The 27732-nt window shown below is 43.0% G+C and overlaps 1 protein-coding gene across 1 annotated transcript; it reads right to left on the minus strand.

Annotated features, from left to right (window-relative positions):
- Positions 1-342: 342 nt before the first annotated feature.
- On the minus strand, positions 343-25795 carry LOC137631539 (RNA exonuclease 1 homolog). Its single transcript, XM_068363315.1, has 2 exons — positions 25633-25795; positions 343-1841 (listed from the first exon to the last, which is right to left on the minus strand). Exon 2 carries the CDS (start codon positions 1827-1829, stop codon positions 939-941), a length of 891 nt encoding a protein of 296 aa, XP_068219416.1. The 5' UTR covers positions 1830-1841; positions 25633-25795; the 3' UTR covers positions 343-938.
- Between the last annotated feature and the right edge of the window lie 1937 nt (positions 25796-27732).

The following is a 27732-nucleotide window of genomic DNA, read 5'->3' on the forward strand; positions in this document are numbered from 1 at the left end:
GCAAATCACCTCTAGGTTGCAACTGTACCCAGAGTTAAGTTGTCTCTCATATTGATAGGTATTGGAGTCTTACAGCCTGTACAACTCCCTAATGAATTTGGTTAAAAATATACACAAAAAAAAAAATTAAAATTCAATAGGTTGCAGCTACGCCTACAGGACTATCAATTTTACAGTACCTTCATACTGAACGTACACAGTATACATATTTTGCCATTGTGACTCTTTTTGGTAAACTCAAATAGTTGCAACCCCTTCAAAACTCCACTGGTTGGCTTTATTAATTTTCCAGTAGTAAAAAGTCAAGGTAACTAGAGTAAACCTTCTTTATTTATACACCATAAGATCTGGCATTGAAACAGGGGACAATTATTTAATAACATACACCACTATATAAGGAAAAGTCTGCATCGGGCTTAAAGTTTAATTAAAGTTTTTAACACCACGACTTTATGAAATAAAACTAGTCAGCTCGACTAGGAGGCTAGTGGTGAAACATGAACTTACTTAAATTTACATTAAAATTGAAGTAGTGAAGGATTCAATTCATACCTGGCAATAATTTTTTTACTCCTGTTCAATTACTCAGAACAATTCAACCTGTGTCTAATTACTGTTAATTTCAGTAAGACAAGTGTGATTACATGACCATACAAGGTTTGACACTAATCTGGCCGCCATAATTGTTGCCATACAATGCGACATCGCTGCAATTAAAATGGGACTATTCAATCATAAATTGTTGAGAACACGATTGTTGCACAATTTGATTATTGTACAAAGGTACATTTCTTATTGACATAGATTAAATTTTTCGGCATACATCTAAAATGACATTTACTGTACCCTGAATTCAAGTTCAATTGTAATAGGCTGAGTTTGATAACACAAAAAGATTATAATAGGCCGAGTTTGATACACAAAAAGATTAGAACCTACTAACTTATCCGTTTAGCGAGCTTCATGACTGCAATTGCATCTTGGCCACATTTCTTAGAAGTCCCTGCAAACGTGCTTGATGATAGATAATTATCCTTCAAATACTGCAAGGAGTTCAAGAATGGGAGCCCTCTCTTGTGTGGGTATAACACCAGAGTATCCACAACTTTATCATGTATCACTCTCAGTTTGATCAAGTCACTTTCTAGTCCATGACCTATGAGGATAGTGTTAGGACCCCAAAGGGTTAGCAATTTTTTATGAACGTCTTTCAGAGTGGTTGTTACCCCTGCAAAATCTGAAGAAGTGAGTTTTGAAAACTCTGTATTGTAATCCAAAATGGGATTATCAGGTAGAATCATAGTCTCATAAACTACTTCACATTTGGTGTTGACAATCGACAAGCATGCAATTTCTAGACCACATTCAGTGTATATCATTTCCGCATCAAGAGCATAAGCTTCCCGTCCTGTAACAGACATATTCTCCTTTGTTAGTAGGAACCCAGTCATATTGGAAAGGTCAAAATCGTCAGAGACATGTTGTAAAGCAGTCTTGCATGGCTTGGCAGTGTACCCGCCACCGCAACATCTATATGGTTTTCCTGGGTTTGGTGTATTGTTAGGATGGTAGTTGCAAACCTCAGGCTTTACAGCTTTGCCATTTCCATTGACAGAGTAAGCCGCTCTGCATCGTCTACATACTTTTGTTCCATTGCTTGGTATCTGTGAGTACTTCTTTCTTGCATTGGATATCAGTGCTTGGCCTTTAACATGTGGATGAGGACGTGGATAGCTGTACTGTTTCATAAGGTTCTCAGAGAGGACACGACGCTCAAGTCTCTCGTACCGGTGACGCTCAAGTCTCTCGTACAGGCTGGGGTGGTCCATTGCTTGTCATATCTGTAATGGAATTTAATACATTAGAATGATCTCAATTTTTATACTGTATATAGTTAGAATAACTATAAAACAATACCAACATATCTCAAACTATCCCCCAGGGTCCTTTTGCCTTCATACAGTTAACTATTTGTGGGTGCTAACATTTTACTACTGTACTCTAGGTTGATAGACCATATAACTTTTAGCAATTTTCTAATTGAACAGTTGGTATAAGTCTGATTCTACTTTCGATAGATGATCTAGTATTTTTCCTTTTGATTCTTTTATGATACGTTTTTATTCATATTAGGTAGAAAATTTTGAAGGATAACTGCAAAATCATACAATTTTTTTTCTTTTTTAAAAATATTTAGAAGGTGAACTGTGACCGCAAACAAAGTACATCAGTTAACTTGCATAAATTAGCTCTTCGGTTTGGGAAGTGAAATGGGACCCTACAGTGTACAGTACGAATATTTTTAACACTACTAGAACACTTTCCGTTCCAATAGGACGCGCTATATCAAAGTAATAGTCGTAACCTGAGACCAGTGTATCAACGTGCAAGACACAGACTCAAGCGTCTAAAGGAAACCAACAGGTTCAGAACAAAAGTTTTTCCTTCATAAAACGGGGTTAGTGTAGATGCTACGTGGCGGCAGCGCTGCATAGTCTTTTCCCAAGGGATAGCACCAGAGCATAAGATGGTAAATTATTATTACTATTGTTATTATTATTATTATTTATATTACTGTACTAGCTAAGCTACAACCCTAGTTAGAAATGAAAGCGGCTATAAGCCCAAGGGCTCCAACAGGGAAAAATAGCCAGTGAAGAAAGAAAATAAGGAAATAAACGTTATAAGAATTTATGAAAAATATTTTAAAAACATTAACATTAAAACAGATATTTGATATATAAACTATAGAAGAATTTATGCAATCAACCATCTGTGTATATGCTGCATTGCCTTCCCTTGTGGAATAGGACCAGAGCATAAGATGGTAGACAGTCAACCATCTCATTCAAGTCAATTCACCTTTCCTTCGTAAAAAGAGGTTAATGTAGATGCTGCGTGGTCTTTCCCCCAAGGGATAGCACCATCTGAGCCAAGTTACCAAAAACCAAGTAAACACCACAGTCATACTTACAAATATGAAAGGACACAACTACCTGACTGGGTCGACCCACTCACCACAACACTCAAGGAATTCCTTTGATGTAGACGGTCCTGTTGAGGAATTTTAGGGATCCCCTTTCCACATATTTTTCAAGCTCATCAGGTTCCACAATAGCAATTATATGGTCTTCCACTAGGGATAGCACCAGAGCATAAGATGGTTGACTAGTCACCTTCTGTTCCACAATAGCAGTTATATGGTCTTCCACTAGGGATAGCACCAGAGCATAAGATGGTTGACTAGTCAACCTTCTGAGCCAAGTTACCTAAGAACAATTAAGCACCACAATCATACTTACAAAAATATGAAAGGAACCAACTACTTGATTGGGTCGACCCCCCCCCCCCCCCCCCCCGCAAGGAAATCCCTTGAGGTAGACAGTCCTGTTAAGGAATTTTAAGGATCCCCTTTTCACATATTTGCCAAGCCAATCAGGTTCCACAATTGCAGTTTTATTCATCCTGGAGCCTTAGTCCTAATCACCCGCCACCTTGGGGAAATCCCTTTAGGAACTAGACCGTCCTGTTAAGGATTTTAAAGAATCACCCTTCTAACCTATTTCCAAAAACCCGCTGGCACAATTGCATTTTTCCATTCATCCTAGAGCATTTGGTGAAGGTCCCAGTTAAGGATGCCCTTCTATCCTATCCGTACAACTGGGGCGTTATGACAAACTCGTTTCCATTGGTCATGCTGGAGCCTTGTTGAGGGACTCTGTTAACCCTGATTCTTTAGTAGTATTTACATTATCCATCCTAAAGTTGAGGGGCTCGGTTATTCCAAAGACTTTCCCGTTGCATTTGCATTATTCATCCTCAAGTTGAGGGACTGGGTTATCCCTGGGATTCTTCAAGAGACACGGTTAACCCTAGGATTCTTTAGTTACATTTACTTTTTGCATCCCCCAACGGGAAACACCATACTCTCAATGAGAGTCAATGAGACAAACATTCAAATAATTAACCACAAGAAAAAAAATAAAAATATGTATTCTCACACACTTTGGGGCTGGATAAAATCAACCCTGCTCCAACCAAGGTAGTTACTTCACTAACAATCACCTACCATAGTGAGTGCAGCTCGGCAGGACTCCTCATCAAAGGGAGGGAAATGGAGTCCCAACCCAAAAAAGAAGGTAAACAATACAGTGGAACCTCTACATACGAATGTCCTATCATACGAATTTTCCAACAATCGAAGTAATATTTGACCAAATTTCTGTCTCGACACCCAAAGTGTTGCTCTAACATACGAAGTAAATATTATGCGTACGCGGGGAATTTTCTCGACAGCGTCCAGCGTGGTTTGTTGTTGACGCTGCTAGACGACAGCACATCGGAGGGACGGCAATCGAGCGTCACCTTGATCAGTCCTCTCATCTCGTGCGCATCGTGTGATTGTCCTCTATTCGCTCAGATATTAACAGTGTTTTTTATCTTCCTTTTTCACGTGTTGTTTTCTGTGTTCCGTAATAATGGGTCCTAAAAAGCTTAGTTTCGGTTCAGGAAGTAGTAGTAGTGGTGAGAAAAGGAAGAAGTCTGTGCTTTCATTAGAATTAAAGCAAGAAATAATAGAAAAGCATGAGCGAGGTGCACGTGTTTAGCGATCTGGCTAAACAATATGGCCGGAATATGCCTACGATCTCGACGATCATAAAACAGAAGGCAGCCATTAAAGCAGTGAAACCTTCGAAGGGGATCACGATTATTTCCAAACGTCGTAGCCATACCCTTGAAGAGATGGAACGACTTTTGTTAATATGGATCAAAGACAAGGAGATTGTTGGACTTTTGTTAATATGGATCAAAGACAAGGAGATTGTTGGACTTTTGTTAATATGGATCAAAGACAAGGAGATTGTTGGCGATACGATCGCGGAAACGATCATTTGTGAGAAGGCCAGCGCTATCTACAGTGACTTGAAGGCGGCGGGCTCTCGGGGTGACGCGGGGGAGTGTTCAGTCAATCCTACGACGGAGGAATGCAAGGCGTCTCGAGGTTGGTTCGAGAAATTTAGGAAACAGACCGGGATTCATTCAGTTATTCGTCATGGAGAAGCTTCGCGTTCGGACACCAAGGCTGCTAAAGACTTTGTTAAAAAGTTCGAAAGCATCGTAGCGGAGGAAGGTTACGTAGAGCAGCAGGTGTTCAACTGTGATGAAACCGGTCTGTTTTGGAAAAAAGATGCCTTGTCAAACGTACATTACCGCCGAAGAGAAGAAAATGCCTGGACATAAGCCAATGAAGGATCGGTTGACTCTTGCGCTTTGTGCCAACGCCAGCGGGGACTGCAAAATTAAGCCTTTATTAGTTTACCATTCCAAAAACCCTAGGGCATTTAAAGCACATAGAATTAATAAAGACCTGCAACATGTTCTATGGCGTTCTAATTTTAAGGCTTGGGTTACTAGGCATATCTTTGTGGAATGGGTAAACGTAGTTTTCGGCCCTGCTGTCAAGAAGTATCTTCAGGAGAGGAATTTACCTTTGAAGTGCTTGCTTTGTTTGGACAATGCACCCGCTCACACCCCCCCCCCCCGGCCTTGAATAAGATATCATCGACGAATACAAATTCATCATTGTTGTATCTTTCCACCGAATACCACCCCTATCCTCCAGGAAATGGACCAGCAAGTCATCTCTAATTTTAAAAAGCTGTACACCAGGCACTTATTTAAACAGTGCTTTAATGTCACGCAAAGCACCAACTTAACTTTGTGTGAATTTTGGAGGAGCCACTTTAATATCGAGCACTGCTTAAAGATCATAGATCAGTCTTGGGAGGGAGTAACTAATCGGACCCTGAATTCCGCTTGGAAGAAGCTTTGGCCTGATGCTGTTGCTCCCAGGGATTTCGAAGGTTTTGGCCCCGAGAATGAACCTGTGCTTGCCGCCGAGGGAGACGTCAAAGAGATATTGTATCTCTTGGCAAGTCCATGGGTCTGGAGGTGGATGAAGATGACATCACCGAACTCGTCGATGAGCATTATGAAGAGCTCACCACCGAGGAACTCAAGGAGCTACAAGCCATGCAGCATGACGAGTTCCAAGCGCAGTTGAGTGAGTCGGAAGAGATCGAGGAGGTAGGCCAAATCTTAGGAAAGGGCGGAAATAACACAGATGTTAGCATATCATCAACACGTGGTCGATTTCATCGACAAGCATCACCCACAGAAACTTCAGGTTTGCCGTGTTGTTGCGCAGTTGGATGATTTGTGCTTAGCGCATTTTAGAAAAAACCCCTCAAACGCCGTACCAAGCAACTTTCACTCGATAGTTTCTTTAAAAAATCTTTATAACGGTCTAGTGATCATGATGAAAAGAAAGTGAAGCACAGAAAAGAAAGACCGAATCGAGTGAAAGTGATGAAAATTAAAAATAAAGAAAGGAAAAAATGAAAAAAAAAATATAAAATTATAAAAATATAAAATTATAAAAATGAAAAAAAAAATAAGTTAAGTTAAAGTTCACGTAGTAGTGTAAGTTAGTGTAAGTTATCGTACACGTTCTCGTCTCCTCGTGCCTAGCAGTCCCTATACCTGCTCTAGCCTGTCGCTAAGGTAAAGTGTTACATTAAAACCCGTTTTTTTACTTATTATTTCATTATTATTCTTTTTTTTAGATTTGTATGTATTTATTATATTGTATTAATGTCATGTGTAATTATGTGTAGCCATTTATTAAGGATTTATTAGGGGTTTTTAGGCTGAGGAACGAATTAAATAAATTACCATGTATTTTTATGGGAATATTTGCTCCAACATACAATCGTTTTAACATATGAAGCAGTTTCTTGAACGAATTGAGATCGTATGAAGAGGTATCACTGTATCTCCTACCTGGCAACTGCCTCCCTACATGCCATCACGAGCTCCAAAGCTCCCGCAACTGACTATATCGAGGATGCATTGACGGCAGCGTCTCTTCCCACCTCCACCTTGAAGCCGGGATTCCTACGTCGGCGCTGCAGACCGCAGAAGAGAACACACGGGAATAGCAAATCACTGCAGGTGGCAGAAATGCACCTGCTAAAAGCTGTCCAACATTGTCGCAATCCTTAGAAAAGCTCACATAAACCAGTTGCTGCAGTAGGTCTGGGGAACCTCTAACTCAAACTGTGTCTTCAAACAAAAGAGCTCCTTGCACGTAAACACAAGTGTCTCCTCTCACCAAGGACCCGAACAACACAGAAAAGAAACGAGCGTTAAACTAGACACTTTCATCAGCCAGTGTTGAACCTGTATATGAGGTTGAAACACTTCTTGTAGTGGATCATCTGAATGAACCGGATCCTATTTAGTCAGCCCTCTTTTGCGGTGGTTAGGTAACAGACTGGCACGAAGACCGAAATTCCGCGAATAATTGCTGGCCTTGGGCGGGATAACTTAAAAAGAAATTACAAACTCACTGCCATTTCCTACATGCGGTCGGCTAACACACCAAGTACCTAAAATCTAATATTGTTTTGACTTAGTTTTCATCACAGTACAAGTATTGTGTAACTGAACTAATTTCAGTAAGTGTACAGCACGTGCACAAGTGTACAGTAGAGTACGAAATACTACAGTACTGTAGTCATCGGTCCATTTATAAAAAACAAAATATAAAAAGGAAACCACTGTTGTTCCTATTTAATATAATACCCGCTGTTACTGTACTGTATAAAGAAATATTGTACAGTAGTCATCGGTACATTTATATACTGTATATAAAAAGAAAAATCGTTGTTGCTATCTAATATAACACACACTGTTACTGATGTGTATAAAGAATTACTCTAATATATGTACAGTTCCATCACTATAGCACAGCTCAACTGTACATGTAGTGTAAATGTTTGCCGTTTTTTGTTCTGACCACTAGCCGCACATACAGCCTGCTGTAGAATAACAGTACTATGTAGTAAACAGTGTCTACAGAATTACTATGTACAGTACAGCTTAACTGTATTGTAGGTCGCCCCGGGGATACCAGCCATCCCTTGAGATATTATCCACTAGAGTTAACGGGATTCGAGCTGTCTTATTGCAAGAAGACGAGGAAGGAATTCTTCACATTGTTTGTTTCATGTTGTTGAGGGTGAAAAAACATCAACGAGCCTACTCGACAGTTGAAAAGGAACTACTAGCATTAGTGACAGTAATGAACAGGTTTGAGGTCTATGTGAATCGACCAAAAAATTAACGGATTTAGAGCGAAGCGAAAAATCTATTTTTGGGTGAGGTAGCCATGTTGTCCTGATGGAAGTTCCTTCTTAGTAGCTTCCTAGGTTATATTTAACTAGTGATATATCCCAGAGAATTTTACTAAAGGTATCCGGAATTCTAACTCCTGGCGCGAGTATCCCTTGTATTATCTTATAGGGATATCGCATACGATCAGAGGACGTACTCTTGACACGCCACATAGCTATCTACACCCCTTATAGCGTTTACGCATCGAGAAGGGAAAGTGGCAAGAATTGTAGGAGAGCAGTTATTAAGGCAATACTCCTACTCGTACTGTAATTGGCTAGTCATTTTTTGTAGCTTTACTTAGGTGCTACAGATACAGTATATTAGGGAGGGATTCATTTATCCTTTGACAAAAGAGGGTGGGTCCATCAGGACGACATGGCTACCTCACCCAAAAATAGATTTTGAGCGAACCGTTTTTTGGGCTCAGGCCATAGTGCCAATCATCTCGAGATAGATTTTCCTTGGTCGTCTAGACCCAGACACACCTGGTGTTACCGTCATACACCATTTAACTGATCATGGACTACGTCACTGCTTCCTGCCCCCTTCAGGGAAGAGTGTTGGAAGACTCTAGGAGAAAAACCCGAGGATTGTGAGTTCAAGGAACAAGTCTAGCAAACAAGTTGTATATTAGTGTCCTCATATACATAAAGCATAGTTTGTACTCTGTGTAGGTTACTAATACCTCCCGAGTTTGTTTGTTCATTGGAGACAAGATACAGGTTTACAATCATGTAGGAAACTTTTAATCAGTAAGGAAGTTAGGTGGAGTTGCATTCCAACTCCACCCCAGTCTGTTCTTGATTAGGCTGTGGGCCCAGGGATTGAAGGCCCAGTGATCCCGGAAGAGGAGAAGTCTCCCTCCTACCGGTAGCATCTCACTTGGAGTGCTGGCTGGAGGATTTGCCTCCTTGGCCACGTCCACCTCTGGAGGGGCGTCTAGAGGAACCTCGAAAGGAACCTCGAGACTTCGGCCGAAAGGTCGTTGATTACCTTTCAAAGGCTGGGGTGAAGACGGGCGACCGAGTTGCCACTGGTTGGGGCACCAGCTGAATAGGTGTGGGTGGTTGTGCCACCGTCTGGGGCACCGTGGCCATGGGAAGCTGCTGTTGTCATGGAGGGTGAGATGGCACTCTGTGTCGTTTTGTCTTCCTTTTCGGCTGGGGACCCTCTTCAGCGGAAGACTTGCTCTTGGAGGACAAGCCCCACTTGGAGAGGAGATTCCTGTTCTCCGTTGCGGCTTTGTCCACGACCTCTTTGACCACTTCACTTGGGAAGAGGTCTTTTCCCCAGATGTTGGAGGCTATCAGCTTTCCTGGTTCGTGCCTCACCGCAGCTGAGGCGAAAACGAACTCTCTGCAAGCCCGACGGGCTTTAATGAAGTTGTACAGGTCTTTGGTGACCGTTGCCAAATGAGCTTTGGCAAAGACCATGTACATATCTGGGGTATCTGGAACATTGTGTCTAGTCCGGTCTGTAGAGACATAGAGGTGGCAAGTCGTTCTTTCATTTCCTGCTCCCTGTGCAGGTGAAAGTCCTACAACTTTGGGAGGTCTTCACCAAACTGACATCCGGCGATAACATCCTTCCAGTTTGCATCGTCAGATGGTAGGGTGAGGGAAAAGGGTCTACACTCCTCAAGTATAGGACAAGGTTTTCCCGCCTCGACTGCCTTGAACCCTTTTTCCATAAAGGGGAAGGCACGGGAAGAAGCAGCAATGCAGGAAGGGTGCTTCTTGCTGAGCCGGCACCTTGGAGCTAGTGAAGGCCCTCTCCTTCAAGGTTTTGGTAAACAAGGCCTGGGCCTTGGGGAGGTCTAGAATGATGACCTCTTTCGGCTGTTTCTTCTCTGGAAGGGAGTTCCGTCCTCAGGAGGACGTAACAATCCAGGCAGGCCTTTGCTGGGCCAGAACTCCAACATCATCTACTGGGACAGTGCCCAGTTTCTCGGAGAGGAAGATCTTCCCCCCCTGACATAGGCATGTGCTCAGCATACCTCCAAGGATTGATGGAAGTTAAACGTGTAGACACGAGCTGGTGCATTTCAGTCCGTAGAGAAGCCTCCTTCTCGGACGGCTGCTTTTGCATGTCCTGGAACATGGACAAAAGCGAATGCAGTGTATTAGTGATCGAGTCTAGCTGGGGGCCAGAGGAAGAAGTCGACGGGACAGGCACAGCCACCGTAGCCGATGACATCGAAGTAGTTTCGGCTTTCTCAGCGTCGCCTTCAGGAGGTAAGACAGTCTCCTGCTCCTGCTCTTACACTGGGAGACTTCGTTCCGTCTCCTCGGAGACAACTGACATGTCTTCCAGTTGGATGTCCTTCAAGGCATCGGACACATCAGATTCTATCGGAATCTGGACGAGGGGAATCTCAGGTTGTTAGGGGAACAACTGCATCCGAAGATGCCCTAGGGAACAGACAAGCCCTCATCTTCTCATTAGGAAGGTATGGGCCCGTGGTGTTCTTCTGAAAACCTCTGACCCATTTTTGCAGCGTCTCTCTTGCTGCATCCCTTGACTCTGCGGACTTTTGATCATCAAAAGACTCGTTCGGGATGCTCCTCCTGTAAAGAAAGAAAAGCATATAAGTATTCGGTGAAAATCTCAAATTTCATCATACAGTGGTATACACATTATTTAGCTTAGGATAGTGTAAGCTAGAAAAAGGGAAAGACACCCACATGTGCCTCCTGTCCAGCCCATTGCTATGACTTCCTTCAATATTGAACACTAAATTCTTGACGAATTATATGGGAAGATAATATCCTTGGATGTATAGTGTAATTTTAACACTGTCTTCTAAGGTTCAATATTGGGGATTTTTAATAATAGTTATCAACCATTAAATTAAGCAATCGCTCTCTAGAAGTGGTAGTCTCACAATAGGCTGCCCATGAAGCACCTTGTAGGTTGGAAAAAAATTTTGTATGGGCAGCGGTATGTGTCATGGGAAGTAATCAATATCGCAGTGACTACGACCACCGTAGTCAGTACTGTAGTGCCTGCCGGCGTAGGCATACGCCGGCATTGTCCGGGGCTATTGAAGGTATATACAGCCTTCATGGATAAAGGGCAGTTGCGACGCTGCCGGCCGCCGAGGGGTCCCTCTATCAAGGTGGACCCGCCGGCAGCCAGCGGAGAAAATGTCTGCAGACATGGATGACCGGCCCAGGGTTGATGGTAAGATGTAGAGAAAGTATGGATGGGTGGGAAAGCAAAGGCTCGGCCTTGCAGACCTTCATCCGGAGTGAGGGTTCATATGAAAGGGGTAATTATATTCGGGCTTCCATCCACCCATAGCCCATCCATATTGGTAGTAGCGTCATGGAAGGCAGTCCAAGGGAGGACTGAAGAACACTCTAAAGATAGGGGAGGATAGGGCGGCAGACAGGGAACCCCGAGCCAATCCCGTAAACTACCCATAGGGTCGATTGTAGAATGATGACCAGGATGTGTGAAGGCTAGGCCTACACTAAAGGACAGCAGGGGAGGGGCAAGGGTCCTGCAGGTGAGGTAGTACCTAGAAGACACTACCTAACCTAAAAGATTCTGATCCATACCAAAGACAACCTTGCCAGGGAATTCAATTCCGTAGGTTGGGTTAGTCTGATTGGGTGAAGGTCGCTGTCTCAACTGAGGAACAGAATCTAGTGTTGGAGACCCTAAGCAAGGGAAGAATTCAATTCTTCGGCTTAGGACCTGCCGGCACAGGACTGTCTGCTAGGCAATGGAGAGGAGGAATTATCATATAACTCCTCCAGGGTATGGCCTAGGGTGGTCTAGCCTCCTGCATTGGCAACTTGCCTTGGGAAATCATTTCACCAAGATGGACGGTTGTTGATCACAGACATGCTACTCTGATGTCCTGTCCTAAACTCAAAACCGACTCAGTGGTTGACAGAAAGAAGCGGGAACACCCCAGTAAAGATTTGCCAGATTACAATTCAAGGCAAAACCTACTAGGGTTAGCCTAGGCTAGTCAGAGGGAGGAGGAATTGCTCTTAAATCTCACGAGGAGATTGGTATAGACTTAGAAGGTATAGGTATAGGAGGTGTCAGTCTCCACTTAAAAGACGATACAAGGGCAATTGGGGACATGTATGAAAGTATACTAAAGCCCCTAGGCTGGTAGCCTAGGAGCAGTGAGAATCGGTCACCGAAACTCTCGTATACTATCTTGGAAGAGGAAAATTTTTAAGCAGTAAAATCTTTTTTGTATAAAATATTGCCTGAGCTTCAATAAAACTTTACCAAGAAGGTTATATCATGCATGAAGTATGTAGGTGCCTAGGCTAGGAGGCCTAGCACTCGTGGGGCTGTCATAAATTTGCCAAATCCACGAAAACAATGGCATAATACAAGAATTCCTAGCTAAATTGATAAATAGCTAAAATTTATATATAAAGCGATCAATGTCGGGAAAAGTTGTTCTGGCTAACTAAATGTACATGCAAAGAACGACCGCGTCCAAGGCGCCATCCGGCTGGCAACAGCTCTTGTTACGTTAATTACAAACTGATATCGAGGAAAAAACTGGCAAGAGGTTACATTTATACAATTCAAAGATAGTACTTGACTTTCCAGAGGCAGATGAGGCTGGGGAAGACATCATCGTAGCAAAACAATCCAAAATAGCGAGGGATAAACGGATTTTGAGCGAAGCGAAAAATCTATTTTTGGGTGAGATAGCCATGTCGTCCTGATGGAAGGTTCCATCATTTGCTTCCTAGGGTATATTTAACTACAGTGGATATTCCCAGAGAATTAAACTAAAGGTTATCACAGAATTCTAACTTCTGGTGCGAGTACCCTAAAGGTTTCCCTCTAGGATATCGTATATCAACGGGACGCATGTATTAACACGCCACATAGCTATCTGCACCACATATAGAGTTACACTTCAATATGGAAAGGTGGCTGAGTAACTGAGGAGCCGTTCCAAAGTTACTCTCATCCGTGGCTACTTTTGGTACTCGAGACGTAAACAAACGGGCGCCATTGCTAAATGACGTCACGTCCGTCCTCATCCCGAGCTCAGCTCCTACCAATCCTCATCCGAGCTCAGCTCCTACCAATCTCCGCGATACAGTAGGTCAGGGAGGGGCGTGAAAGGCTGAACTAGATAGACGGGAGGGTGAACTAGATAGACGGGAGGGTCCATCAGGACGACATGGCTATCTCACCCACAAATAGATTTTTTGCTTCGCTCAAAATCCGTTTTTTGGGCTCAAGCCATGTCGTCCTGATGGAAGTGTACCAGAGAATTAATGTATCGTTGATTTTTTCCCTTATTCCAAGTGCCAAGGGCTTCGACTTATATTCCTATGGTCTGGAGACCGTAGAGACTATGACAATTTTAGTAATTGTCCTTACCAGAGATTCTACAATGAACTGCCTTCCTGCCCCCCCTGGCAGGGAAGTCCTGGTGGACAAGAGGAATATCTCGAAGTGATCATTGAAGAACTACCCACCTGGTGGAGAGATCATGCTGGTCTCGGAGACAGATCAAAGGTTATTATTCGAGTAAGAATATTATCAATCATAGGTGAGTACGTAATATAAATACTTATATTATTCTTTAGATCAGACAGGAAAGGGGTAAACGAAACTATAACGATCGTATATTTCCTAATAAGGAATAGGAGCGAAAGGAGACGCACATGAGAAATAAAACAGACATTTTATTTCTAAGATTGCAAGTCATTATAAAAGTAATTACCATAATGATTATAGAGTTTAATTACAATAATAATGAGTAATGTACATAGAAAAATTAAAGACGGTGATCTTGAGTCTGAAAAGGAAATTTCGCTTTTAAGCAACACAAGTTCCCTGGGGAACGCCAGTCTTTTATAGTCCAAAATACACTCCATGCTCAAGAGCATGTGGCACACGGGTAAAATTTCTATGACGTTTCACCTTGATAAAGAACAGTCTATTAGAAACACTAAGTGTTCATTAAATCACTATGTATCACGATAGGGTCAACACAGGCACCCGTAGAGTTAGAGTCCCAAATAACTCACCGTTCTATGCAGAATTAGGCGGCAGGTTTCATTACACTACCTGCAGCTACCACGAGATGTTTCCCTTCGTGCGCCTGTTTTGCGTAGTGCTTGAAGAACACAAGCGATGATTTCCAGCCTGTAAAGCTCTTGAGGCTTTCGAAATCCATATTCTGAAAAAATTCAGAGAAGAGGCGACTTACCTAGGATCGTGACCTGCGGGTGTACGTACTGTCAGGATCCACTCTGCGAATGAAGTAGGTGATTTTCACTCTAGTTGTTTCAGTGACAGGTCGCTGCCCGAGGTTTCTCCTTTGAAGAGTTGATCTCCAACGAAGTCTGAAGTTCTTTGAAGATAGACCTTAAGACTCTCCACTGGGCATAGAGAGACATCTTCCTTCAGGGGCAGATTCTCCAGGGGCCCCACCTCTTGGTGGGTAGTTCATTCTTTGCGAGAAACGTTGGGTCAGGGAAGAGGGCAAGATCCCCTGTAGTTGGATATGACCCTCTTCTCTTGATAATGCCACTATTTTGCTGACTCGAGCTCCCGAGGCGAGAGCAAAAGGGAAGATAACTTTTCGAATCAGGTCTTTTAGAGGGAACGAATCGTTGTCCAGGCTAGAAGCAAAATGGTGCACCTTGTCCAGGGACCAGGAGATAGGTTTTGGTGGAGGTGCTGGGCGTAGTCTAGCGCATACCTTATAGGAGTGGTCTAGTCAAGGTCGATTTACAAGTGGAAATCGTGTTGGCCGCAAGGCCTTGTCCATGAAGGTGAATAAAGAAGGACATGCAAATCAATGGTGATCTCCGTAGGATTTATCGCCTTGACGAAGGAGAGCCACTTTTCCCAGGAAGATTCGTACTGCCTTCCGGTAGACTCTTGTTTTGTACTCCTCGAAGAAAGCCTTTTCTTAACGGCAAAGGAGAGAAAATCATGAGATGAAGGTCCTTGACTTTCAGTGATGAAGCAAAGTAGCCGACTTCTGTACCTGTTGAGAGAGGACTAGGCCCGGTACGGGGATCAGCGTGAGCTGCAGCTCCGGGACCAGGGAATACCAATTGCTCCGGGGGCCATTTGGGAGCCACTAGGGCCGCTGTCCCTTTGAAGGTTCTCGGTTTGGATAGAACTTTCAGCAGAAGGTTGGGTGGAGGGACCAGGTAGATCTTGGACCATCTGTCCCTAACCAGGGACACGACGTCCGCCGCTTCTGCCTTGGGGTCCTCGTACGGGGCCACATATCGAAGAAGTTGATTGTTGTCGCTCGTCACAAAGAGATCGATCTGAAGTTCCGGGACTTGGCGAGAGATGAAGGAGAATGATCTTGCGTCTAGAGACCATTCCGACTCTATTGGGCTTGTCCTTGATAGAGCGTCCGCTGTCACGTTGCGGAATCCTTATAGGTGAACTACAGACAGGTGCCATTTCTTCCTATCTGCCAAACGGAAGATAGGTAGAAGCACCTGATTTATCTGGGGCGCTCTCGACCCCTGACGATTGAGACATCTGACTACCATCGAGTTGTCCAGAGTCAGACGGATGTGGATCGAGGGAGGCGGGGAGAGTTTCTTCAGGGTGATAAGAACTGCCATGGCCTCCAAGATGTTGATGTGAAAACGTCTTGAATAGGGGAGACCATGTTCCTTGAACCAGCTGTTGGTGGGAGTGCCCTCCCCAACCCTCCAGTGAATCGTCCGTGTGGATGTTGATCGATGGAGGCGGGTGTTGAACAGGGATGGGCCTTTTCAGGGCCTATGCTTCCGACTACGGCTTTAGAAATGAGCAAAGTCTGTTTGGAAGGCGTCTCTTAAGGTCTCTTCGAGCGACGGATGCAAATCGTCTCCAGACCCCCGCAGCATCCTTCAGCTGTGAGCAAAGCACTAGGTTTGTCACTGAGTCGAACTGTAGAGAGCCGAGAACTTGTTCCTGATGGCGTCTTGAGATCCGTTTGGATTTTAGAAGCCATCTGACAGACCCTGCTATTTCCTTCCTTTTCATCGGTGGAATGGAAACGCGGTGTGACTGAAGGTCCCAATGGATTCCCAACCATTGGAACTTCTGAGCTGGAGTGAGGCGAGATTTCTCGGCGTTATCTTGAAACCCAGATGCTCTAAAAACTGGGTGACTGTCGCAGGCTCTCAGACAATCTTCGGGCGATGTCGACCAGACTAGCCAGTCGTCTCGGTAGGCCATCACTTGGACGCCTTGAAGACATAGCTGTCGGACAATTGTGTCTGCCAGCTTGGTGAAGATTCGTGGAGCCACGTTACGCCCGAAGGGCACAGCCCTGAAGGCATAACTTTTCCTTTGGAGTCGAATCCTAGGTAGGAGGAAGCGTAGTGATTCGTTGGAATGTGCCAGTAGGCATCCGCCAGGTCTATGGAGACCGTGTAGGCCTTGTGAGGCAGAGGGGTCCTTATTTGTTGCAGAGTCAGCATCTTGAATTTGTTGTTCGCAATGAACTTGTTGAGAGGGGACAAGTCTAGAATGACTGAGTTTGTCTGAGTCTTTCTTTGGAACACAAAAGTCTCTCCCTTGGAACCTGGTTGACTTTACCCTCTTGATCACGTTCTTGCTCAAGAGTTCCAGGACCTATTCTTCCAGGAGGGGGGGTTGACTGTTGGAAGAATTGCTGGAAGGATGGGGGTGGTTAAATCCAACTCCAGCCCAGTCCATTCTTGATGATGCTGAGAGTCCAAGGATCGAAGGTCCAACGATCCTGGAATTGGCAGAGTTTTCCTCCCACCGGAAGCAATTCATTGCTTCTGGTTTCCGAGGGTTTGTCACCTCGGCCGCAAGCTCCCCTTCCTCCTCTACCTCTGGAGGGACGGCGAGAAGAATCTCTGCCAGAGCCTCTAGCTCTGGGACGAAAGGTAGTGGAACGCTGCTCATAGGCAGAGGTGGAGACCGGTGACTGCAACACCACCAGTAGGGGGACCAGTTGAAAGGTCTGCTGTGGTTGTACAACCACCTGGGGAGTAGCAGGAGCCGGAAACTGACGTCTTGGTTGACGTTGCTGGGGCTTAGGTTTCGAGGATTTTCTCTTAGGTTGAGGGCCTCCGTCCTGAGAGGAGATCCTCTTTCGAGACATGCCCCACTTGTGGAGAAGGTTCCGATTCTCCATGGCGGCTTTGTCCACTATCTCTTTCACCAAGGTAGAAGGGAAGCGATGTTTGCCCCAGATGTTGGAGGAAATCAGTCTCCGGGGTTCGGGTTTCACCGTTGCATTGGCGAACACGAATTCTCTACAGGCTCTGCGAGCCCTAGCAAAGCTGTAGAGATCCTTGGTCACAGTAGCAAAGTGTGACTTTGCAAGGACCATGTAAAAGTCTGGGACCCTGGTGTCCCCGGCCATGACTTCTAGCTGTACCTGATGTGACAGTGAAGCCGCGAGTCTCTCCTTAGTATCTTGTTCCCGACAAAGGAGATGGTCGTTCAGCCGTGGGAGGTCCTCGTTGAAATGACGACCGACTACATCAGGTTCGAGTTTCCCAACGGGAGAGGAGATCCTCTTTCGAGACATGCCCCACTTGTGGAGAAGGTTCCGATTCTCCGTGGCGGCTTTGTCCACTATCTCTTTCACCAAGGTAGAAGGGAAGAGATGTTTGCCCCAGATGTTGGAGGAAATCAGTCTCCGGGGTTCGGGTTTCACCGTTGCATTGGCGAACACGAATTCTCTACAGGCTCTGCGAGCCCTAACAAAGCTGTAGAGATCCTTGGTCACAGTAGCAAAGTGTAATTTTGCAAGGACCATGTAAAAGTCTAGGACCCTGGTGTCCCCGGCCATGACTTCTAGCTGTACCTGATGTGACAGTGAAGCCGCGATTCTCTCCTTAGTATCTTGTTCCCGACGAAGGAGATGGTCGTTCAGCCATGGGAGGTCCTCGTTGAAATGACGACCGGCTACATCAGGTTCGAATTTCCCAACCGTAAAGGTAGGCTGGATGTCTTTCCAGTACCTGCCATCGGGAGGAAGAGTGAGAGAAGGGTCTGCACCTCCAGTGCATGGCAAGGTTCCCTTTCCTCGACGGCCTTCCTGACCGCTTGGAAGGCCTTTTCAACGAAGGGGAAGGTAGCAGTAGCTGAGCAACAAAGGTTGGATGCTTTTAGCTCAGTGCTGGCATCTTGGAGTTGGTGAAACCCCGACTCTTCGCTGCATGAGCCAGCATAACTTGGGCCTTTGCGAGATCTAACACGATCACTTCTTTAGGTTCGGTCTTTTCTTTTGAGGCTGGTTTAGACCAGAGTCGGACGCAACAGTCCGGATAAGCTTCGAAGTTCGGGAAGAACTCCATTTCTTCCAGGAGAACAGAACCGATCTTTTCACTAATGAAAATTTTGCCTGTCGTAATTGGCATGTGCTCAGCGTATCTCCAAGGGTTAGATTCCGAGCATGAAGGGAGGCCCTTAACCGAAATCCTTTTCGGTTGCTTGAAGCCGCTGAGAGTAGTCCGGAACTGCTCCTGAGACTTTTTCAGTTTCTTTTTCATGAGGGCTTCTAGCATCTTGAAGACCTCTTGAGTGGCCGCTGGGAGTGATCCAGGGCGGCAGAAATTGAGGGAACAGGTTCTTCAGGTACCACTGGGGTTACCGTGGGGGTTGGATCAGCCTCGTTCTCTTGAGTCGAGGTACTCCACACGCTCCTCCTCAGTCGAGTTCTTCGCCCATGAGGGTTTTCTCTGCTCCTTCGGGGATCTCCGACATACGTTCCACCTCTTCGGAGTCAAGGTGGCACGTGCGCAGGGACTGTTCCATTACAATATCGGGTGTAATCACCAATTGGACGGTTGGGATTTGATCTTGAGGGATCACAGCGTCGTCCTTAAAAGCTTTTGGGAAAAACAGGGCCCTCATGTCTTCATTTGGAAGATAAGGTCCGGAAGCGTTCTTCAGGAAACCGCGTACCCATCTGCGCAGTTCCTCTCTAGTATTGTCCCGTTCCTCGGTGGTAAGAGGAGTAATGAACGCCTTTTCCGGGAGACCTTTGCAGATCGTACAGTTCTGCGGATCCCAGTATTTCAGGTCGCCTTTCTTGGCGGCGCAAAGGGCGTGGGTCTGGCACGCCCTGTGCCCGTAGAAGTCCGGGCGTTCAACTCCACAGAAGCTCTCACACTTCATATACTCCTCTTGAAAAGAAGGAGATCATGAGTACATGGAAGGCATAATATGACTTACTTACTCTAGGCTTAGAGTCTGGTGGGGGAGAGGGGAAAATAGGATAAACCCCTTAATGATATGTAGGCTCCGGCAAGAGACTGCACTGAGATGCACAGAGTATGCTGGAAATGTTGTGCTGTGCAACCATACAGCTTAGCCACTATATCAGATGGTATAATGATGCCTAGATGGAGGTGGCAGACTCTCTGGCTGCATCAGATTGACTGCCGGCGTGGTGCCGTCAGCCGTAAAAGGGGTGCATGTCCATTGGCGTCTCATTAGGTAGTCCCGGCAGGCCGACGGCACGCCGGAGACTGGTCCTGCAAGGTGAAAACACATCAAGGAGGACACACTGGACAACCAAGATGGAAAACACCACAGAGGCGACCGCCGGCCCAGCGGCGGGGCACCGCCAGGGCGGCGGGCTCAGACAGCGGCGGCTGACGGCATGGTGAACCTTTGATCAAATCATAAGATATAATAAGAAGGGCGGACACCTGGGATGCCGGCAATCAATGCCAGCGGGAAGGGGTGGCAGCCTCTGACACTCGGCCGGCTGTCGCCAGGTAAGCCTGGAGAAATGTATGAGGGAGGACGTCGGCGGTATGTCGGCAACCCAGCAGGTTGACGCCTTGGGGGGGGGGGTTCTTATGAATAGAGGTCACCTGAGTAAGTGGCGGCAAGGGACCGGCACCATGATAGAGAGAGAGAAAGGTAAGGAGGGAAGGGAGGGGTAATGACCTATACCCTGCCAGCTTCCTTCCGGAGGGAGTGCACTCATGATAGGAGTAGATACACCTATCATCCGGCGGCAGTGGGCCGGCAGGCGGCTGGGAGCCTAAGGTAACCCTAGGGAGGGACAGAGAGCACTCAAAGAAGGGAATTCCTCCGCCGACAGGACAGCCGCCGGCAACCACCCCCATAGAACACTATGGGGGGGAAGTGTACCAGACCGGCCAGCTCAGAACAAGGCTAGCCCTACCACTCCACCCAAGGGAGGAGTTGTAGGACAGCGGACAGAGGTGTGTAGGCAGGCCTACACGAAGGGATAGAGTGGGGTAGGGGAGTAGGGGTCTTTCTAAGATGGAGAGACTCTGTATGAGAGGCCACCAAGGCAAGGGAGAACGCTCCCTAACCTAGGATAGGTAGCTCAGATCAGGTACAGCACTGATGTACTGTCCCGAACTATGATAAAACAGAATCTCGCCCCCAGAACCTAACCTAGATTAGGAGAACCGTTCTCCTAGGCTAGGGAGGCCTGGAAAGACACATCGCTAGTTGCAGGGAGGAAGGAGTAACCCAACCAAGTGCAAACTAGCGAGGAAGGAGTAACCCAACCAAGTGCAAACTGGAGAAGGGTAGAGCCCTTCCTAAGGTCTCAAGCATAACCCTAAGGGAGGTTCATTCCCTTAGGGTAGGATGAGAAGCGATAATACTCTGGGTGAAGAAAGATTTTCCACAATATAGAATAAGGGAGAAGCAAGGCAACCCAGAGGGAATTACCCGTAGGTAAGGGGGATAGGAAGCATGCAAGGGTTCCTACATAGGTTAGGAGAGTGTGGTACACAAACCAACACAGTCCCTTGTATGGTCCCCGAAGGCAAAAACACTTACATCACAGTAACTAGTATGTTCAACAACGCCAAATTCTTCATGATTTAACTTAGGAACACTATTATATCAAGAAGCAATATGAGCACTAGGCTGTCATGCCTAGGGGCTAGGCTAGCGATCTGGTATGGGGTCGGCCAAAGACCGTGCCTAACGAGCGCAAACACACAATATAATTACATCCTAGCTATGAAGACTAAATAACTAATAATATTAATCAGTTAAGGGACCAGAAGAGGCTGTTCTGGCTAACTAAATAAGGTATGCAATATGAACAGCGGCACCGTAAATGGCGCGTCCGGTTCTGGCACAGCTCCGTCATAAAACACCAAATATTATGAAAAGTAGAAGTTACTTTACGGCCAGAGCTTATTTAAACGAAACTAGGATCTGGTACTCATCTTTCCAGAAGAGGACGAGGCTGGAGATTGAGTCATAACGGCGATGTAAGCAGATAAGTAAGACACTTGGGAAAAATCCGACTAAGCATAGGAGCTACAAGCGAAAGGATGAGGACGGACGTGACGTCATTTAGCAATGGCGCCCGTTTGTTTACGTCTCGGGTACCAAAAGTAGCCACGGATGAGAGTAACTTTGGAACGGCTCCTCAGTTACTCAGCCACCTATCCATATCGAAGTGTTAACTCTATATGGCGTGCAGATAGCTATGTGGCGTGTTAATAGATGCGTCCCCTGTTGATATACGATATCCTAGAGGGAAACCTTTAGGGTACTCACACCAGAAGTTAGAATTCTGTGATAACCTTTAGTTTAATTCTCTGGGAATATCCACTGTAGTTAAATATACCCTAGGAAGCTACTGAAGAAACCTTCCATCAGGACGATATGGCTTGAGCCCAAAAACATAGGATAAACACCGGTCAGGAACGCTAAGAACGAAAGAATGGCTAGATGGCGCCCAATTACAGTACGAGTAGGAGTATTGCCTTAACGGCTCTCCTACAATTCTTGCCACTTTCCCTCTCGAAGCGTAAACGCTATGAGGGGTGTAGATAGCTATGTGGCGTGTCAAGAATACGTCCTCTCATCTTATGCGATATCCCTATAAGATAATACAAGGGATACTCGCGCCAGGAGTTACAATTCTGGATACCTTTAGTAAAATTCTCTGGGATTGTGACTGTGCCGAGAGAGGAGTTGTGAACTCAAAGGCAGATTGGAAACGACTGAGTTATATATTAAGGAACACTCTTCTTTATATACAAAACCTCAAGGCAACAGGACATAGTATGTTCGAGAGACAGACAATGTTCAGAGGCAAACGTAATGTGATTGCCTCTCGTGCAGATTTAAGTTTATTATGGAAATTACCTAAGACCCTCATCATTAATTTCATTGCATTCTTTGGTCGTTAGTATATAGATTAAAATTATTTTTAAGAACTAACTTATTATTTCACGCATTTTTGTTACAAGTCTCAAGTCACCTGTTTGAGTGTTCTGTGACCATATGAAATATGAACAAGAGCTTATGTAATGTTTTTACATTTTTATGAGGTATTGTTTGAGAAAATATAATTGTTTTGGGTGCCATGTGCTTTGGAAAATTGGCGGAAAACCTAGTGATAGGATATTTTTGGTGACAAAGGGTCGGCAGAACTAGCCGACTGTAAGAGTCCGTCTCGTGTTGGTGGATACAGTTGAGAGCAATACTGTAACTGTACTTAATAACTGATGACTCAGCTTGGATGCCTCTCTCTCTCTCTCTCTCTCTCTCTCTCTCTCTCTCTCTCTCTCTCTCTCTCTCTCTCTCTCTCTCTCTCTCTCGCGCCGCGCGCACCTCGGTGTATTGTTTTAAAGGAGTTCAGTGACAAATCAAAGATTTGGTGTGACGAGTCTTTGTATTCATAGGGAGTACTTATAAAAATTTTCTTAGGAGTTATAGTAAACAGCCCTGTACGAAGTTGGTAGATTCTGGTATTGTGATCTGGTTATCTATTTTCACTAAGTGTCAAAGTTAAGTATTGTATTCAGATTTAATTAAAAAGTTAAACAAGTGACTGTATACCTTTCATAACTGTTATTTCCTTTTCTTAGTTTAAGGTTTATTCGGGTATAGTAGTTCAAGTCAAGTTATTATATAATTTTCAGATGGTAACAGTTTTGTCTCAATCTAAGTTTTGTTATATTTCGAGTGATTTGTTTTATATGTAAATTCTTTCAAAATGTTGTAATATATATAGAATAAATTCAATTTTGTAGAATGTATTATTCCAGTTTAGTTTTGAGTGATTAAGAGATTTTTGGATTTTCAATGTTTGATATATTGCTGTCTGGGAGTTAATTATCTGTCTCAGAGTTGATGTATTAATAATTCCAAGTGTATCAGATTTAATGTAAACACAAACAGGTGAGTTTGGAACTATACACACACACACACACACACATATATATATATATATATATATATATATATATATATATATATAACATACTGTATGTATATGTATATGGATGTACACATGTAGGTCTATATGTATACATGCATACATAGTGCATATATATATATACATATGTTGTATGCACACGTGTCTATATGTATGCATATGCGCATGTATGTATATATATATATATATATATATATATATATATATATATATATATATATATATATATATATATACACACACACTCCAGCCTTGATATATTTTCAGGGGATATATATTTACTAAGTTGACACTTAATATCATTTATCCATTTGTGGTGATTTACACCTAAAGGTTAGTGATAATTGATATCACATACATACATATATAAATATATATATATATATATATATATATATATATATATATATATATATATATATATATATATATATATATAATCTTGCGGCCATTTTCTCACAAAAGACAATTATGAGATCGATTATGAATATATAAAATTATATATATATATATATATATATATATATATATATATTTATTTATTTTTATATCATAATCTTACGTCCGTTTTTCACAATACAATTATGAGATTGTTTTAGTACATATGTACTTGGAACTGGTTACCAAGGCAATGAGCTCGGGTAGCTTTGGTAAATCAAAATGACATTTTAATAAGGTGACACTTTCAACCATTCCTATAACAAAAAAAAAAAAAGGTATACAATAGAACAGTGGTACTAGTGATTACAATATAAGCTGGTTGCACCCCAAGAGGGCTATGGAAAGAATAACGATGGAAATAACACTTGAGGCGTATACGCACTCTAGTTCATTGCAAGTGCAGTATTGAATGGGTGCGTTTTACAACGCAGTTATCGCGAGAAAACAAGTTAGCACTGTTGCGGTAGGCTACACTATGGCCGCTAGTAATTTTTATTTCAACACCACTAGGCTGATACATGAATCGTAGTGTGTTAAAAGTAGGCTACCGTATTATTGTTAATTGCTAGGCTACAACCTTAGTTGGAAAAGCTAAATGCTATAAACCAAGGGGCTCCAACTGGGAACGTAGCCCAGTGGGGAAAGGAAACAAGGAAAAATAAAATATTATAGGAATAGTAACAATTAAAAAAAATATCTCCCATATAAACTGTAAAAATTTTAACAAGTAGCAGAGAAATAAGATAAAATAGGGTGCCAGAGTGAACCCTCAAGCAAGAGATCTGACCCAAGACCGTAGAAGACCATGGTACACAGGCTATGGCACTATCCAAGACTAGAGAACAATGGTTTGATTTTAGTGTGTAGTTTTTTTTACAACACCAGTACTGCACCACGAGGTTGATATATGAATCGTAGAGTTTACTGGGCTTAAGAGACCCCCCCCCCCAAAAAAAAAAGGAGCACGAGAGTAGAATTTGAGGATATTATACAAGGTTTTGAGAAAAAGGACATCGGCGGGACAAGAGATTGACAGATAAAACATGGACAGGAACATCGATATAGCTAGGCTACTACTGGCCTTTGAAAATAAACCATGGGAAGAAAAAGGTGGATTGAGTGTACAAAGAGGTTTCTTTTTACCATAATATCATTTTCCCAGTAAGGCTTCCCACCCCAAAACTCCGGGGGTTCCTGATGAAAACGACCCATTAAAGAATGGTAGGTCTAAAAAGAATTTTGAACTATTATAAGTATATACTTGGTCAGTAGCCAGCCCTTTACATTAGGTCGTTCAAAATTGTGGGTTTGAAATGATCTACCTTATTATAAACAATAAACTCAGATTTGGTCCTACGTGGAAAAAAAATGTGGAAAAAAAATCATAGAAGTGATTCAATGCGCAATTTATATAATGTGTCAACCGTTCATTATGACAATTACTTTGTTGCTATCAACTAGTTACAGATTTATTTTCGTAAGAAACACACATACATACATGTGTGGGTGTGTGTGTGTTACTTGAAAAAAAAAAGTTATAACGGGAGGCAACATGCTATTAAGGATTCAAAGGGAAAAAAAATAGCCCTGTGAGGAAAGGCAATCCAGTAATAAATCAACTGTAAGCGAAGTAATGAACAATTAAAATTAATTATTTTAGGAAGAGTAACAATAGAACATATGTTATATGAAAATGTAAAAAGATTTACGTAAACCTCCTCCACATAAAATCATTTGTCGCAAATTTGAACTTATGAACTTTTACTTACATTGGATTATGCTCAATCAGTGAAATGAAGGAATGGAATTTATATGTTGTGTCTTCGTCCTATGGTCCAACTCGTTGAGAATGTGACAATCTTCAAATATGGAAATGGTCTGGCTGATCTAGAATGATGTGCGCGACTGAAGACTGGTCAGAGAATGAGTGTAGATCCCAATACAGACTGAAACCGAGTGTGACTTGGTGTGGCATTGGCAACCGGATGTTAGCTCAATCCTTTCCTCGTCGCTGCTATAGGTTACACATCTAATACGTGTACGGTACGGATTGATAGCCAACCAAGATACGGCTTACGACGAAGTATTATTACAGATTTGGAGGACAATCCGTTCATTACAGTGGGCGTTATGTTTCCTGTTATCGAAAACATTATATTTACACTCGGGCATACTATTCTATCTTATTTTTCTTCCTCTTGTATTGTTTAAGTTTTTATATTTTATATAGGAGATTTTTTTTTAATGTTACTGTTCTTGAAATATTGAATTTTTCCTTGTTTCCTTTCCTCACTGGGCTATTTTCCCTGTTGGAACCCCTGGGCTTATAGCATCCTGCTTTTCCAATAGGGTTGTAGCTTAGCAAGTAATGATAATAATAATAATTACAGTGGCAGTTATGTTTCCTGTTATCGAAAAACAGTATACCGTCATGGGAATACATGCATAGGCCTACAATCTACAGAACATATCAGTAACATTGCATATTCCCTGGGTTGATCAAGCCTTATAAAGGCAGCCTGTTTTAATTTCATCGAATTTTTACGCTAAAGTTGATTTAGTATAAAATTCTATGAATTGTTTTGAATGGCAGTTTCATTGTATTATTTTTTTTTTATTGGTGGGGGGGGGGAGATGGTGCCTGATTACTCGGATAATATTGGCCTATTAAGCCTCTCATAATATGATAATTTGTTTTGACGTTTTCATCGAAATAGAAATTGTTTATCACTACTAAAACACACACACACACACACACACACACACACACACATCATCATCATCATCATCAGCAGTGGTCATAACTACTCCACTGCAGGCCAGTATGTCTTCTCTAGTCTAGTCGTCTATACCCGCGAATTTTCCTATTTCGTTAATCCATCATTTTCTCTTCTTACCCCTCCTTCATTTGCAATCTACAGATACCCGTTCTGTTATTATTAATGTCCGTCTATTATTTGAAATTCTTATATTTCTTAACCATGTCCATTTCCCTTCCTTACACGTTAGAATATCATTGATTGTAGTTTGTTCTCCTATCCATGTTGCTCCTTTTCGGTCTTTTGGGGTTATTTTATAGGTAGTAGGTTGGTCAGGGCACCAGTCACCCATTGAGATACTTCCACTAGACCATTGAGATACTTCCACTAGAGAGTTATGGCATCTTTTGAATGGCCAGGCAGTACTACATTGGATCCTTTTCTCTGGTTACGGTTTATTTTATCTTTGCATACACATTATTATTATTATTATTATTATTATTATTATTATTTGCTAAGCTACAACGCTAGTTGGAAAAGAAAGATGCTATACGCCCAGGGGCCCAACATGGAAAATAGCCCGATAAGGAAAGGAAACAAGGAAAAAATAAATATTTTAAAAATTGTAATAAAATTTAAATAAATATTTCCTATATAAACTAAAAATACTATAACAAAACAAGAGGAAGAGTAATTGGATAGAATAGTGTGTCCAAGTGTACCCTCAAGCAAGAGAACTCTAACCCAAGACAGTGGAAGACCTTTGTGAATTGCGTCGAAGAAATGTGAAACCGCCAAAATATTTTTTCTTTTATTATGAAATACACATTTACAATCCTAAAGTTTATAACACATATACATCATAGAATATTTACGTAAATAATCTTTTTATTTTACTGAATGATCTTGACACTTTGGACACACACACACACACACACACACACACACATATATATATATATATATATATATATATATATATATATATATATATATATATATATATATATATATATATATATATATATATATATATATATATGTGTGTGTGTGTGTGTGTAATTGATTGTAATGATAGAATTAATCTTTAAAACATTTTACCCTGTAAAT

The sequence above is a fragment of the Palaemon carinicauda genome, chromosome 40 (genome assembly GCF_036898095.1).
Source record: "Palaemon carinicauda isolate YSFRI2023 chromosome 40, ASM3689809v2, whole genome shotgun sequence".
NCBI lineage: Eukaryota > Metazoa > Arthropoda > Malacostraca > Decapoda > Palaemonidae > Palaemon > Palaemon carinicauda.